Source organism: Balaenoptera acutorostrata, chromosome 6 (assembly GCF_949987535.1).
Source record: "Balaenoptera acutorostrata chromosome 6, mBalAcu1.1, whole genome shotgun sequence".
NCBI lineage: Eukaryota > Metazoa > Chordata > Mammalia > Artiodactyla > Balaenopteridae > Balaenoptera > Balaenoptera acutorostrata.
Window position 1 is genome coordinate 118,002,785 of NC_080069.1, and position 16,243 is coordinate 118,019,027.

The window sequence follows — 16,243 nt, forward strand, 5'->3', positions numbered from 1 at the left end:
TCTCTCCGCCATTAAGGCAAGACTGCCCCGAGAGCCCCGCGGCAGTCCCCCTGGGAACCCCCAGTCTTCACCAGGCAGCATGCAGGTGACAGGCCTTGGAAGATCTCTTAACAGCCTGGTTGGATGTGCTCAGACACATTGGGGACCAGCACAACCAGAAGCTTGCCCTCTGCTGGCAGGAGCCGCTCCCTGTTCAGTGCTTACGGCACAGGACCCAGTGACGGAAGAAAAAGGAACATGCAAGGACAAGCAGTATGGCTAAATTCATTTATTCTGAAATAAAAAGTGAAACAAGTGAAACTGGAGTCGAATCACCCGGGCACAAACCCGTCCCCGCCTCCACCTTCTCTCTCCATCCTACACTATCAATAAATAATTTTCCCCAGCCCCAAATATTTAATAGAAGGTCCTCCCCATTTACCAGCGCCGACCTCCACTGTGATACAGGGGGCTTCCCTACCTCCAGAATATACAAAATGTTACACAGTTACAGTATAAACACTGGGAGGGAGCCCACCCCACCACCAGCTTATGTCCTTGCCTGGCCTCGGTTTGCCCAACCTGCCCAAGGCCTGTGAGAGTGCTGCCCAGTTGTCTGGCTGGGCGAGGGGGCGGGGGGGCACTTGTGCCCCAAAGTGCCTCTGAATAGAGGATGCATGAGCCCCTCTGAATGGAGGACTGCTTGGTGGCGGTGACGAGACGAGCAGGGAGCCCCTGCTCCCCAAGAACGGCAGCCTCTTAAATAAACAACCTTTATTGAGCCTCCGGCTCTTTGTTTTTCTGGAACTATTAATAGCCCAGAGATCAAGACACAGCCCTGGCCAAGATGGCAAGGGGTCTGCACCTATTTGTCTATACCCCCTTTTCAGGGGTTTTTTTAGGGATGAAGGGGTGCCAGGAAGGAGGGACGGGGCAGCAGGTACGGGTAGGGGCAGAGCGCCCCGGCCCCAGGTCTCTGGTCTTTGCCCGCTAGTGTTGGGCAGTTAGACCACCATGATCTTCACTTCATCGTTCTCGTCAGCCTGGTAGAAGAAGGGGATGCAGGTGTTGCTGCCCAAGACTGAGCACTCCTGGGGGTTCTGGATCTCGCGCAGCAGTTGCATGATCTGCTGTGCAGTGGGGTTCTCAGGGGTTGTCTGGCCCCGCAGGGCTTCCCCCTGGGTGGGGTCCACGTGGTCCTCGAGGCTCACCTCACGGAGACCTTTGTAGAGAGAGAGAGGCAGGGCTCGGAGTGGTGTGCCAGCTCTCCCCTGCCCGCCCGCCGGTCCTCCCCGAGGGCGCTACTCACCACCCTTGTCAGCAGCACCGGGCTCCTGGGGGGCTGGGGGCGCTGTAGTGGGCTCACCAGCAGGGTTCTGGGCAGCCAGGAACTTGCCATACCATTCATTTCGCTCGCCCACCAGGTGTAATACCAGTTCCCGGAGCTTCAGCAGCTTCACCTGGAGGGAGAGGCGCTCAGCACCCGCACCCCACCCCACCCCTGCCCGCAGAGATGGTCACAAGGACCCCTACCTTCATTTCCTCCTTGTCCTGAGCCAGGCGGCTGATGTACTCCTCCTTCTCCCGCTGCCGCGCCTTCAGCACCGCCCTCTGACTCTGATAAAGGGCGATGTACTCTCCTGCGGGGAGCGGGGAGGGCCAACAGGGCTCAGGTGCGGGGCTGCGCTGATCCAGCCTGCGGCCCCCTGCCCCCCCGCCCCGGGCCCTAGCCTCTCCACTCACCAATAGTGTCTGTCTCTCCGGACAGCTGGATACAGCGATGGTCCAGCTCCTCTACCTGCTCCTTCAGATCCACTTTCTCCTGCATGAGCGCTGTAAAACGGCCCTGAAGCCAGAACAGCAGGGTCAGGGCTCAGCAGCGACATGACCGCAGGCCCCCACCCTTCCTGGACCCCACTGGGGGCAACTCACTCACCTGCAGCTTGTCCATGGCCACCTGGAGGGCCTGGTGGGTCTCCGCAGGCACACTGTCCCCCCCGATCCCGGAGGCTGGGGCCTCCTTCTCCGCCCCGTCCTGGGCCGGGGCTGCCAGGTGAGCCAGGCGCCGGCAGCGCAGCTTTTCCTCCTTCAGCTGCCCGCGCAGCCGGGCCTGCTCTTCCTCAGCACTGGCTAAGGCCGAGTTAAAAAATGCCACCTGCGGGCAAGAGGTGTGCGCATGCTTTTGTGCGGGATACTCAGGACCAGCGAGGGGCGGGGGCAGAGAGATGCTCCCCGTCTCGGGGTCTTAGTGGGCAGGCCTGTGGTTCAAGGATGACATGGCATCTGACTATGGCTCCCAGGCGAGCTTGGGGGTCCAGAGAAGTCAGATGGAGGGAAACCGCAAAGAGCGTCTGAGCGGAACCACAGAGGGAGGTGGGAAGCAAGACAGGCAAGGAGCGGGGAGGTCGGCTCACCAGCAGCTCTCGGCTATCGAGCTCCTCCGGCACGCTCAGCTTCGGCCGGGGAGCCTCCTCCTCCTTCTCCTCACCGTCCAGTCCATCTCCTGCTGGGGACAGATGGAGGGTCCTGAGACAACCCGACAAGGCAGGTGGAGCAGGCCGGGAAGAGAGCGTGCGGCCCAGCTCTGCCCCGCACCTCACTCGCTGCAGGAAGAGGATTCGCTGTCCTAAAGGTCTCTCCTAACTCAGTTCCACGCTGCTAAACGTCCCCCTGCTCCTCAGGCTGGGTGTTCTCCCTCCGGGCCGTCCTACTTACCTTCCCCAGGCACAGCCATGACGTTCAGCTGGGCTTGTAGCTGCCGGTTCTGCTGGTTGGCTGCTTCCAGGCGCTCCTAAGGGGCCAGGAAAGAAAGTGAGGAGGGACACAGGTTGCAGGCTTTCCCCGTCAGGGGCCCAGCACTCCGACGCCCTCACCTGGGTCTCCTGTAACTCCTGGTGGGCCATCTGGACCGCCACCTTGCCCTGGACTTCCTCGTGCTGCAGCTGGTCCACGAGCTGGGTCTGCAGCAGCGCCTGCTTCTGCAGCACGTCCTTCTCAGAGGCCAGCTGCTGATAGGCTGCCACGTACTGCTGCAGGTGGCTCAGGTACTGGTCCCGCTGCCGCTGCAGATCCTGAGCCTCCTGGCTCTTCACCTCCACCTGCGGGAAGACCCTGGGGGTGAGGGCAGGCGGTGGCTTGCTTCCGCAGTCTGAGCCCAGAGACTGGGGAGGTTGGGCACAGACCCCTCTGCCTGAGGCAGGCACCGCGAGGCTCTGCTGGCTGTCCAGAGCCCCATGCCGCCTTCACCCAGCCCTCATAACAAGCTTCTTTCTATCTTAACTTGAGGCCGCAGACGGGTGGAAAAGCAGAGCTCCAGCCAACATCTGTGAGGTGCACACTGAATGCCTAAGGCTTTACATGCATGATTCTCTAATCTCCAACACCTCTAGGAGGAAAATAATAACCCTTTTTTTTTTTTTCTATTTTTTTGGCAGCTCCACACCATCATGCAGGATCTTAGTTCCCCGACCAGGGATCTAACCCGCACCACCTGCAGTGGAGTCTCAACCACTGGACCGCCAGGGAAGTCCCGCTAACCTTTTAAGATAAGGAAACTGAGGCTTAGAGATGCGAGGGCTGAATCCAGGGCTGAACCCAAGGAGCTGGCCACCGTACACCCTCTCTTCCCCTCTAATTAGGGGCTCGATGCCTCTAGTGGGGACAACGACCTATGGCCCAGGGCTACTCAACTCTGAAAGTCAGAGGCCAGGGGGCAACAAGCAGTCACAGGCTCTGAAGGACTCTGGGGTCACCTGTCCTGGCCCCAGGTCCCTCACTCCCCAGAGGCTGATGCCTGTCTCCTAGCCCTTCCACTGGGGCAGCGGTTACCGTCTCCTTCAGCTCTCCTAGCTTCTCCTGCAGCTGGCCCAGCTTCTTGGCCAGCTCCTTCTTGATGTGCTGCTCCGACTGCAGCGTGCTGGTTGTCTCCATGTTCTCATTGGACTGCACAGAGAGAAGCAATCAGCGGCCACCCAATGCAGCTGGAGACCCCAGAACTTGGTGTCCGCCTCCCACAGCTCAGGGAAGGGTGGAGGCAGGTAGGAAAGTCTGCCCCTTCCCCCCACAACCCTCCAAGCAGGGCTCTCCGGCTCACAGCGTGCCTTCGTGGGTACCATTTCACAAAAGGTCCATATCACCCATTTTACAGGTGGGAAAACCAAGGCCCCAGACAGGTTAAGTGCCTCGCCCCGCCCCAAAGGACTTGGCCAGGGAGGAGGGCAGGCTGGCCGGGTAGGGCTGCGCACCAGCCTGACGAATCCGTTCTGCAGTTCAGCCAGCTGCTCCTTGAGCTCGCGGTTCTGGGAGAGCGCGCGGCTGATGGTGGTGCGGTCGCTCTGCATGCTCTCCAGAATCTGCTTGCACTCCTCTGCCTGCTCCCCCCAGCACCTGGCTGCCTGCTCCAGCTCCAGCAGCCGCTGCTCCTGCTCCTGGTTCAGGCGACTCAGACTTTCGTTGTCCTTCACCTGCGCCTGCAGCTGCTGTGCCAGGCTCTGCAGTTCCTTCTGTAGCTGTTCGGCCTCCGCCTGCAGCCGTTGTTCTACCTCCGAGGGCCCGGCTGGGGGCTCCTGAGGCGGAGGCACAGCTGAGAAAGGGAGCACACCGTCAGGGCCTCTCGCCTCTGCAGTCTCCAAAAACCGGGATCGAACCCGTGCCCCCATGCAGCGGAAGCAGAGAGCCTCAACCACTGGACCGCCAGGGAAGTCCCTCCAAAACACCCTCTTCTTGGTCCACAGCTTCTGATTCAGCCTCCTTGCCCCAAATCTTGGCTTCCTGGCTCAATCTTTCAAGACACGTTCAAACAGAGTTCCTTACATCTTTATGCTCAAGACAACACTGGGCACTTCACCCCTTTTTTGCAGATGGGGACCCTGAGGCTCAGGGAAATTGCAAGACTTGCCAACTCCTGGGACAGACCTCTTTCCTTTGGCCACGGTGCCCTTCTACCCACTAACCTCCATTCTCAGCCGCCCTCACCAGCCCCAACACCAAACCCGGCTTACCGATCTTGGTCCTCAGTTTGGCCAAACTGGTCTCCAGCTCCTGCACCTGACTCATGCTGCACTCCTTTTCTTCCCTCAACTTGCCCATCTGCCCAAAGCATGGGTGGGGGGGGTGGGGGGAGAGCACAAAGAGGGAGGCAGAGGGGGTCAAGGCTGGGCAACCACCTCCCTCTCCACCCCCGCCCTCTAGATATACACTTCCACCTCTGGCTGCACACAGCAAGTGACGTGATTCCTATTTCACAGATGCCCAGGAAGACCAAATGACCTGTCTAAGGAGCGGGGTGGAAGGTCACCTCTCACCTGCTCCAGCATCTGCTGCATCTTCTGCTGCCAAACGGCGTTCTCTTCTTTCATATTCACCACATACTGGTCTCTCTCTGCCTGCAGCTGCTTCAGAGAATCCTTCAGCTGCGAGAGTGGGCACAGAAGTTACCACGGGCTGTCACGGGGCCTCGCCTGCTCCCGGTCACCTGGGGTCATCCTCCTCCCGCACCCCCCTCTCTGCACAATCTCACCTGCTCCACGTGGGTCTCCAGCTGTGCCTGCTCTTCCAGGGCCTGCTGTAACTGCTGGCTGCTGTCAGGGGTAGGTTGACTAGAAAACTGGATGGTGAAAAATGAGGTTGGATCTGGGAAGCCCAGGCTGTTCCATGCAATGCCCCCCAAAAGGTCAATGTACAACTCAAGGTTGTCCTCATGCTATTAGAACCAGGTCCACAGGCTTTATTTTTACTAAATACTCATTGCTCCCCAACCACCCCAATCCAGTGTGTATCCTTCTGGACCCTTTTCCACACATATGCAAACATGTTTAATTAATGCACAGTGCAGTTGTGCTGTCACGGGGTGGTATCATATACGGTTCTGCAATTTAATTTCACTTTGCTGCAAACAAGATATACTTAATTTCTGTAATGGTTACACAGTAGTCCAATACATGAACATGGCATACTTTAACCACACCCTTACTGATGGCAGGAAGGCAGAGAATCACTGTGCACGCAGGAAAACTAAAGAGGAGGCTCTCTGAGACTTGAGCACCCTGTCTACCTGGAGGCTTGGCCCCGAGAGGAAGGGAGCGGACTCACGGGCTAGCCTTATAACTGTCATCCATAAAACAATGGTTTTCAACCAGGATGCTTTAAAAATAAAAATTAAAAAGGCCTATCCCTGAGATTCTGATTCCAGAGGTCTGGGCAAGGCCCCAATTTTTCTCCTATCTCTAGAGGAGTCTATGGCAGGACCAGAACAAGGATCCAAATTTTCTGGCTCCTGGCCGGAGGACACCCACAATGACCCTAAGAAGCCCTGGCCCCGCCAGGTGGGGCCCGCACTCCCTGGGGCTCCAGCCCCACCTGCTGCAGCAGCAGCTCGGACATCTCCATCTTCTTCTGCAGCTCCTCTATCCCCAGCTGCATGGCCGCCTTCTCTTTCGCCATGACCCGCAGCTTCTCCTCCAGCTCTGAGGTCTGCTGCTTCAGGTCTTCGCTGCTTTTGCTGTGACCGGCGGTAGTGGAGAGAGACGTGAGTAAAGAACAGAAAGGGTCGCTCCGGTGACCAGCCCACTACCTTTGCCGCAGAACCACAAAACAGTCTCTTTGGAAGGGACCCCAGGATCAAGAGTCACAAGTGGCAGGCCACAGAGAGGACATGAGTTGCCTGAGGCCACAGCAGGAGTTGGTGGCACAGCTGGGACAGCAGAGCCTGGCTCTGCACGCATGCAAACCTGTACCAGCTCCTCACCCCACTCCCTTGGCTCCCCCCCACCACCCAGCCCTCCCCCACTATCCCCATCCTACTTGTTCTTGTATAACTGCAGTCTGAGGGCATCTCGCTCTTTGGTTAATTCTTTGTTGTACTGCAAACACAGAGAGGCGAGGTCAGGAGAAGGGAGGTGGAAGATGCAGACAGACAGCAGCAACAGGAACGACTCCCAGCAACACGGCCTCACCTGGTGTCAGGCTTTATATTTTTTCAAAGCACTTCCAAGCTCATGTTCTCATTTGGTTTTAATAAGAACTCGGGAAGGGTGGAAAAGGCAGGCGGAGAGCTCTAACTCATGGCTGGCTCACAGGCCCGGGGACAGCAGATAACACTGCCATCATCCTCACTGTTATCAGCCCCACATCTGAACCTTTCCTGAACACTCTCTCAGCCAACATTCCCGTTTCAAACTCACAAGCACCCTGGGAGGCAGTTACTATTACTATCTCCATTTTACGGGTGAACAACACAGAGCATTAGAGGTTAAGTGGCTCGCCTAACGTCACTTAGAGCTGGGATTCTTGAACCACGTTCTCTCCCCGGGGTGCGAGCACAGATGTGATGGGGGGATTAAATTGTATTGTAATTTCTTGTTCATTTTTTGAATGGATGATACACTCACATAGCCCCTAACTCAGAAGGTACCAAAGTGACATTTCTCTCAGCCATCCTGTTCCTCTCCCCTGGGTTTTTATGAATCCTTTCCGACCTGTCTTATATATATTTCACACACGTACTTCTCTCTCTTAGTGCGGTAATGGACTAAAAATACTGTTCTGAACCTTCACAGCCCGAAGACCTAGCACTTGGGCCAGAGCCCACAGCCAGTAAAGGGCAAGGCTGGCGCTCTGGCTCTGGGCTCTGCATCCAGTGCTCGCTCTAGACAGTACTCCCCCCTCCCCCAACAACTCGCCATGGCAACCAACTCACGCCCGGGTTGCTTCTCACAATCACACAACTTTAAAGCAGCAAGAAATGGCCAGTGCTGCCTTCTGGGGAGCAAGTCACTCCATCCTGCCGAAGGGACCTTTAGGCTCACCCCACACACACACCACCTCCAGCGGATGGGCAGACTGCTGGGCTCACCCTATCGGCCTGCTTCTGCTGCGTGGAGACGGCAGACAGCGTCCGTTCCAGCTCTCCCACACGCTGCCTGGACGACTGCAGGCGACGAGCAAGGTCCTCCAACTCTCCTGAAATGACAGCATGAGAAGGGAAGCCCAAAGAAGGAATCCCACTGAAGGCCAGCCAGTGTGCCCGGCCGAGGGGTGAAAGGGTGCCTAGATTCCCACCTGTTCTCTGCCTGGCTGCGTGTTGGGTGTGAGCCAGAGCTGTCTGTAATTCCGTCTTCTCGGACACCAGAATCCCTATGGTCTGAATGTGGACCTTTGGGAGAAAGGCCAAACAAGTGCTAAAAGCAGAAAAGCAATGTTTCCTGGGGGCCATGAGGGACCCTGGTTCAGCCCACTCACCTGCAGCTGTTCTCTCAGAGCCCCTTGTTCCTTCACGAGCTTCTTCTCAAATTCCTTCTTCTCCTGCAGGAAAAGAGAAGAAACAGCTCTTACTGGTAGGCAGAGGTGAAACAGCAAAGGATATAGCCCCCAGAATGTCATCACTGGCCCAGGACAGGCCCACCGATGAGAACAGATAATCAGCCACCCCGGGAGTAGGGGACGGGCGGGGAGGGGCAGGGGGTAGGCCCCCTCTTTCTCCAGGCTGCCAGCAGGCAAGAGGAGAATGGGCCTCTACATCTGAATCCTCCCCCAAACCCATCAGCCATGGGAGGAGCAGACAAAGAAATCGCGTTACTTTTTCCAGTCGATCCAAAGTTTCCTGGTTCTCTTGTTTCTGTGGGGAGAGTCATAGGAAGGTGACTGAGATTGTCCCCCGTTCCCACGATCCTCAGACCAAGGAGGAGGGACGGTCAGGGGCCAGGAATGGGTTAGAAAGGGAGAGTTCATGGGGACATGAACGGACGAACGCTTCTCAAGCTAAGAGACTTTGGGTCTTGGGAAGTTTTGCTCACAGCTACAGTAGCGAGAGTCTGGATCTGATTCCCTTGAAGGGACAATGACATAAACCTCTAGAAATGGAGTCTGAGAAGGTCAGACCACCCTCTGCCAGCTCACGGTCTGGAAGGGGGCATTCACTCAAGGAATGTTTCCTGAGCACACACTGCAGGCCAGGTTCTGTTCTTAAGAGCACAGATATGGGAACGAAAAGGACCTTTAAATCTTTGATTTTTTGAGCTTAAAGGGACCTTGGACACCCTCTAATTCTACCTCCTCAGGAAACTAAAGCCCAGAGAGGACAGTTGACTTGTCCAAGGTCAAAGTCGGAACAAATCAGGGGCTGAGTCAGGGCTGGGACACACCAGTCAAGCTAGTGCTCCCCCTACAGGCAACAGACCCAGGGCAAGCGTGGGGAGGACTCAAGCAGGGGTCTCTGGAGAACAGAGCAGGCAAAGAGGGCAGCCACAGAGAGAGCCATGCTGCATGCCGTGCTCCGGGGTCCCTCCAACTGAGACCTAGGCCCCCCGGCACCCCATTCTCCCATGGCACCAGGGGTCCCCAGCCCCTTTCTTCAGAGCCCCAAGGTGAGACTGGGGCCCCAGATTGGCAGCGTGGAATCTGGGGACAACACTGGACTCTTACCAATTGCTCTATCTTGCTACTGAGTTGTGTGTTTGTTAGATTGCTGGAGTCCAGGGCTACTGATAGTTCTTGGTACCGGCTCTGAGGCGCATGCAGAGAGGAGGAGGAGGAGGAGTTGGAGGAGGGGGGGGAGAGAGGTAGAGAGAGCAATCATTAGGGTTGGGGGGTGTCTGGGCTGTCTCAGCTGGCAGTGGGGCACCCAGCCCCCTCTGTGGGAGGAGGGAGGTGGGGGCAGGTGGTGGTTGGCCTGCAGGGTCACTGGGCCATGATGCAGGCCCCCTTACCTCCAGATTCTTTATGTCAGTACAGGATGCTAGATCCTCCCCGTTGATGTAAGATGGAGACTAGGAGAGATGAAAGGGTTCACATGGAAACGTGATCTATCCCTCTCAAGGCCTAAGCCCTCCAACATCTTCCCCATCAACTGGCAACATTTCCTTTTCTGCCTAACTTGCCACACCCCCTTAACCCCTCCCTGTGCCAATTTCTCTTCATTCTTAATTCCCCCTTGTCCTCCACCTCCCAAGCAGCTCTCATCTGCAGGATAAAATGATGTAACCAATCTCATGGTCCAACCCCTTCATTTGGACAGTGTCAAAGAGGAGACTCAGAGAAGTAATGACTAGCTAAACATTATCCAGCCAAGCTGCCTGGTCCCAGGACCTCCCCTTCCTCTTGGGAAACTCTGCCTCGGTTTCTTTCCGTCATATTTTCCTTCCCTCTATAGCCCACTCCGGGCTCCAATTTTGGGGGTGGTACCTCGGACACAAGACCGTTGAGCTGCTGAGATAGCTGTCGCAGGCTCTCGGTGGATGAGAAAGATCTGGGGATGAACACAGCAGTCAGGGGTGCAGGAGGCTCGATGGGAAAGAGGGGGTCATGGGCAGTGGCCTAGGGACCGCTGGCCCCGTGGGAGACACTCACGTGCTTTCATCAATGGGACTAGGATCATGGTCAGCTTCACGGTTCTGTTTGGAAAGAAACGTATGAATCGGTCATTCAGTTTCCAGTAAGAACCACCCACGGGCGCCAAGCACATTCCAACCGCTTTCCGTCCGCCCGCACCGTAAGGAGAACCTGCTTTTGGCCTCCCCCACCCCAGTCCTCTGGAAGGGCGCCTCGCTCTAGGAGCCAAGCTACCTGAAGAAAGGGGAAGAGGCTCCACGGTAGGTCTATTCCTCCAGGAAGGAGGAGGGGGTGAGCATAGAGTGGGGCAGCAGGCCAAGGGGGAAGAGGCACGAACCTGAGTTGATGCCATGCTAGTGACACGGCGGGGACTAGCACAGGGGGAAGGGACACCGCCAGGTGACACGGTGTCATCAGCAGACGGTGTAACAGGAGCGGCGCGGTCTTTGGGCGCCTGTCACAGAACAGAGCAGGGGGTTAGGGGGCCAGGCAGGGCAAAAGTCGCCTCACTGCCATGAACGCAGGGGTGCAGAGCGGGTAGGACAGGTGTTGCTGCAGTCAGAGTGACAGTCACGCATGCTGGGAGCCACTCTGGGGGGTGGCTATGGCTCGCGCAGACCTCGGGCTGGTCTGCAGCCTTCCGGGGCTGCACAGCCTCCTTCGAGAACACGAGGGCCTTGTTCTCCCTGGAGCTCAGCTCCCTGGCTGACCTACGGCAGCTACAGCAGGTGGAAGGAAGGTGTGCCAAGTCAGGGAGAAGCAGGCCCTGCTCTTCCAGAAAGCCAGTCTGTGCCCAGAGGGCCCCTCTCCCGGGGCCCCACGCTGGGCAGAGGGTGGCAGTGATGAAGGAGCAGAGCAATCTGCCTCTTTCTTCTTGTTCTCCCTTCCTCCTTCCTTCCCTCCTTCCTGCAACTACTGGTGTGTCTCCATGACTCAGGCCTTTTCTGGGAAAGAAGCTGCCCAGCGAGAAGGCCCTCCCTGCTCTTAGAGATAAAAAGAAAACCATGGCCACTACCCATCCCAACCTCCTGGCTCCAAAACACCTACCCAACCAAGAAACAGCTGAGAAACCAGAGGTAAGACGTCTACCCTTTGACTCTTGTCATCCTGGATAACAATCGTGGGATTGAGGGCCAGGAGCCATGGAGAAGTTCTCTCTTGGCCCAAATGGATCCACTTGCTTGACCAGAGCCCCACTCGGCCTCTCTCCAGGCTCAGGCCTGACACTTAGTCCAAGCCTCTGGCTCGAGGGATCTAATATTCAATAGGTGAGATGGGGAAGAGGGCCGATAAGCCAAAGCTTGACGACAGAAGAGTACCGGGGAGCCAAGGCCTGGCCAACGAAGCTGAGTCTGGAAGGAAGAGGCTGCACCTCTCTTGGGGGAAAGGGCTCCCTGCTCTCTGGAGCCTCAGCCCTGGCCTCTGAAAACCCAAATCTACTGCTCTCCTTAGAGCAAGCACCGCAGAGCCTGGGAAGCTAAGGATGAATCAAGCTATTTGCTTGGTGACTGTCCCCACTGTGACCTTTGATGCCAGAACCTGGTGTTGCCTTGTCAACCTGGACTACTGAATCTAATAGGTAAGAGCAGGGGTTCAGCAGCTGGCTAGGCATGAGACTTCGGGGGAGGGGAGCACACTCTTAGCCATGGGCCCTGGCGAGCCCTGGGTCCCTCCTGGCCTCTTGGGTGCCCACGGATCCCTAGCATTAGAAACAAGAAAGCTCAGAAGGGGAAAAAAGTCTTTTTCTGAGGACTTAAATATACTTAATATGACTATCTTGTGAGCAACCAAGTTACTTCATAATTTTGAGTCATATAGCTAAGTATGGAATTTTAAAAACATTGCCCACTCCCCTCCAATGTCCCATTCCATTAAAAAAAAACCTTTTTTTTCTATCCATTAGTCCTCAGTTCTGGAAATGCCATCAGCTCTGCCCAGGATACTGCAATCACAGGCCTGCACTACTAGAGCAGAAAACTTAAGTGAGAAACAGTTATTGATATAGAGAGGATTTTAGAACGACAAGAAGGGAATATGGGTATCTGGGTCTTCACTTCCAGGACGGCAGAAGGATGCGGGCCCAGGGCCTTGGAACAAGAGTACAGATGCACAGCTTCGGGACTCCTGTAGGCCTGCACTCCACTCCCCGCACCACCCAGCATCTCCTCTGAGCCAACAAGGTGAGTCACAGCACCTGGACAGACCCGACCGACTGGGCATGAGCAGTCCTAATGATTGAAAGACTCTCTAACCCCAGCCAACAGTTCCCTGTCCCAGGCCCTCTCCCCCTGCCCTACTCCTCTAGCCTGGCAGATGTCCCCCGAGGAAGTTAATTAAGGAGGAAGTGCCAACATCACGTCCGGAGGAGGTCATCTCCTAGTCCAGGGGCACCCCAGGCTCCCCGCCTTTCTGGAAAGTTCTCTGTGAGCTCATAACCCTGGCTGTTACCTGTATTACACCCTCTGCCTGGGACTCCCATTTCCCCTGCTCTCAATGTGGATGACTGCTACCCACCTCTAATCTTCAAACCGGCCTCAAATGCCACCCCCTCCAGCCTCAAGTCCATTTAGAACCAACCTCTGCCTTGTCGAGCATTTGGAATGTTGCCTTATTCCAAATGTTTCTTTCATCTGTTTTCTACAGCCCCTACCACATGCCTCTGCTCTCAAGGGCCCACTGAATACGGTTAAACGTCCAGTTAATTTTTAAAAGAGAAGAGGGGCAGAATGTCCTGATCACTCATGTGTTTGGTTAACCTCACACCCCTTACAGATAGTTTCATTGAAAAAAATAACCTCAGTCCTTGTGACTATAATGCAAACTCCTTTTCTCTCAACCCTACATTCCCTACTGCCAAACCAAAATGAATTGATCAACTCAAAAAAAAATCACAAACTACTTTGTGGTCTATTGGTCTTTTGGGGTCAGATGCCCAGGGGCCAAGACTTGAAGGTTTGGTTTTATTTAACCTCTCCTAGTTTGATAGCACCACTGACATTCAAACTGGAGGCTCAAAGAGCCCAAATCCCACACACCTGCTCTGGAAGCTATTCCCAAGTTACCTTTAACCTCCAAGGAGCATCTCACCTTCTCCAAGACGATAAAAGATGGGGGGTCGGGGGGGAACCCAATCAACCAAGCAGGTGAAAAAGCAGACATGAACAGGCCCAGGGTTAATGACAGCAACATAAAATAAGCCAGAGGCAAAGTATCCCCCAAACCAGAGAAGCCTCAGGGCATGCAGAGCCGGGAGGGAGCAAGCCAGAGAGGGGGTCTCGGCACTGCCTCACCTTCCACTTGTCCAATGGGGGGATCGCTACCCCATTGGAGCGGTTAAGGTCGGACACCAGCACCTTCAGAATGTCCTGAATCTATAGGAGGCAAAAAGGGAAAAACAAGGGCAGGGAGAGAAAGAGAAAAGTGGCTTAGAGAGGCAAGAGAGTCAGGGAAGGAAGAAGAGATGGGTTCAGGGCAATGGAATGCTGGAGAAGAGAGAAAGGGATCAATACCACAGCCTGTGCCATTTTCCAAACAGCCACTTGCTGCCTTGCCAGAGGCAGAAATCAAGGTAAACAGATGGAAAAGTCCCCGGAACAATGCAGTCACATAGCTCCTTAGGCGAACAATGCAGCTCTTAATAGCTTCTTAGACCCTCAGGCCCAGACTTTTAAAAACCAGACTTCAGAACAAGGGTCCACTCGAACAAAGCGGGCTACAGCTAAAAAATAAGTCTGAAAGACAATGATCTGATCCAACAGTGTCATCTTACAGATGAGGAAACTGAGGCCCAGGGGACGAAGTGATTTTCTTGACATCACCCAGCAAGCTGGTGGCAAAGATGGCCTTGAAACTCAGATGATCTCCTAATCCAAGGGCCTGGGACTCTCCTCACCACACCCTGGGGTTCTGTTGGTGCCTCTAAATGGAGAGCCTGAGGACAAGAGGCTGTTCTCACTGCCTGGTTTCCCACTGAGGCTGGGGCTGAGGAAGATCACCAGAGCAGTAAGTCAAATAGCAACTACTCTTTACTGAACGTTTACCCTGCACCAGGCCCTGTATTAGGGGATTGTTATAAAAACAACAACAATCTCATTTAAACTTCATAAGTGTAAGACAGTATTACCCCAGTTTTACCAGTGTGGAACCAGAGACCCAACGAGCTTAAACAATTTGCCCAAAACCATATCCCCAACAGAGGGAGAGGTAGAATTCAAACCCAAACTTCTTAGCCAATATCTGACATTTCTTCCACAATCTTAACCACTACCCTCTCCTGCTGTCCCTTGAGCACCCCATCCCCGGAAGGTGGCAATACTCACATCCTCAGGCGAGGGACAACCACCAGAAGTGGTTGTCTCCGGGCTACTGCCATTCTTGATCTTTCTTTTTTTCTTAGCTCCTGCAGGAACACCAAGGTTGTTCTTCAGCTGATACTCCCTTAACTGCAAAAAGGAAAAGCAGTGAGGCTCATGAGAACTATAAGCCCCCTATATTCACATCCTACTTTACAGTTTACAAGAAGCAGAGGTGAAAAGTAAACATTTAATCAGACATCAGGGTCCTTTCTTACACCTCTGTTAGAGCTGCACACCACTGCTTCTCAAACTTTTACATCAGTGTATCCTAATGGCAGAAGGCAGTGAAGGCACACAACCCTAGTGAATCTGGGAACGTAACAGAAAGAGGACAACCCAAACACCATTTCGGAGAGAAGTCTATTATAATCTTACAAATCTATGCAAATGTCATCCCTAAGCACATTAATATAAAAGGCTTTTTCTCTCTCAAGAGAATCAAGCAAAACTGATGCTCCAGTCCCATGTTTATCCTGTGGCACTCAGGGCACCCCATGTTGAGATGATGATTTGGGAAAGATTCCCAGCTGTGAAGCTCAGTTTCACGCGATCTGTTCCACAGAGGATAAGCAGATCTCACTCCAAAGGAGCACTGAATGATGGGCACTCTGGTCTCAGAATCATAGCGAATTAGAGTGTAAGGTAGAAGATTCAGATTAAAACTGTGAAAGTCTCTCTGGATAGAAACCTGGGAGAAAACCAAACTAAGCAAAGCACATTCTCCCCACTGCCACCCAGAGATATTGTCAATGTTTCGAGATCACTGGTGAAGTGTAGGCTTTTTACGCTATCAACACCAAAGGATGGGGTACAGTCTAGAGTGAGGGAGCCTGAAACCCAGGTGGGACCTAAGTCCCATAGTCCCGAGTCCCCTTCAAGCTGGAAATTTGTGCTGCGACCAGAGAAACCGGAAAGGATGTGAAAACACAGGGGGACTGGGTCGTAAGATCAAACACCGGGCTCGTGGCGGTAATGACAGTTCAGAGGGGGATTATGACGTAACTACATTTCACTCCTCCCTAACGATGCCCGAGTCGCCGTTTCGCGGTGGGGGAGGGGAACGCAAGGCCAGGACCGAGGTCCTTGGATACCGGGACCCTAGGGAGCCCAGGGAGCCCAACAGGTCCGGTTCTGGGCGGCAGGAGGCGAGGGCCGAGCCTGGTGCGGGAAGCCCCCGGGGTCACCGGCCCAAAGTCACCCAGGAGTGACGAACGAGGGCGGGGGCTGGGCTGCCGGGGGGCGGGACTGGCTGAGAATACTTTTTGGGGGGGCGCCAAGGGGCGCCGAGAGGCTCGCCCCGTGTGCCTCGGAGGCAGCACAGACTCTGGCCATGACCCGGCCGTCGGAGGGGTCTCGGGCTGGGTCAGGGAGCCGCGACCCCGCACGTTTTACCTTTTTCTTGGCCGCAGCCAATTTGCTCTGTCGGGTTTCTTCCGACATCCCGGGACGGGGCGGGGGAAAGGGGTGCCACATCAGCAAGATCCCGGCAACCCCCGCGGAATTGCTTCCGCAGCCACCGCGCCGCTGTGAGACGTAGCCCTAAAAGGAGGGACCAGGGCGGTACTAGGCCGCAGCGGTGTGAG

General features: G+C 55.2%; 1 protein-coding gene across 7 annotated transcripts; it reads right to left on the reverse strand.

Moving 5' to 3' along the window:
- Window positions 1-738: 738 nt before the first annotated feature.
- On the reverse strand, window positions 739-16,211 carry GOLGA2 (golgin A2). 7 transcript variants are annotated; one of them, XM_057547738.1, is made up of 27 exons: window positions 16,053-16,211; window positions 14,625-14,747; window positions 13,596-13,676; window positions 10,643-10,759; window positions 10,324-10,367; window positions 10,159-10,222; window positions 9,684-9,743; window positions 9,400-9,480; window positions 8,555-8,593; window positions 8,218-8,280; window positions 8,038-8,131; window positions 7,832-7,938; window positions 6,781-6,839; window positions 6,337-6,478; window positions 5,498-5,584; window positions 5,283-5,390; window positions 4,980-5,067; window positions 4,224-4,561; window positions 3,808-3,921; window positions 2,853-3,077; window positions 2,695-2,770; window positions 2,394-2,485; window positions 1,916-2,134; window positions 1,723-1,825; window positions 1,513-1,619; window positions 1,289-1,439; window positions 739-1,201 (listed from the first exon to the last, which is right to left on the reverse strand). In XM_057547738.1, exons 1-27 carry the CDS (start codon window positions 16,131-16,133, stop codon window positions 984-986), a joined length of 3,081 nt encoding a protein of 1,026 aa, XP_057403721.1. In that variant the 5' UTR covers window positions 16,134-16,211; the 3' UTR covers window positions 739-983. The 7 variants fall into 7 exon arrangements, with proteins under 7 accessions (XP_057403721.1, XP_028017748.2, XP_007194665.2 ...); XM_028161947.2 differs by having other exon boundaries at window positions 2,394-2,482; window positions 16,053-16,199; XM_007194603.3 differs by lacking the exon at window positions 13,596-13,676 and having other exon boundaries at window positions 2,394-2,482; window positions 16,053-16,199.
- Between the last annotated feature and the right edge of the window lie 32 nt (window positions 16,212-16,243).

Coding starts and splice junctions, on each gene's coding strand:
- GOLGA2 (XM_057547738.1), bottom strand. CDS start 16,133: ATGTGGCACCCCTTTCCCCCGCCCCGTCCCGGGATGTCGGAAGAAACC. Junction 14,748..16,052: donor TGGCTGCGGCCAAGAAAAAG/GTAAAACGTGCG, acceptor TCCTTTTTGCAG/TTAAGGGAGTATCAGCTGAA. Junction 6,479..6,780: donor CTGCAGTTATACAAGAACAA/GTAGGATGGGGA, acceptor CGCCGGTCACAG/CAAAAGCAGCGAAGACCTGA.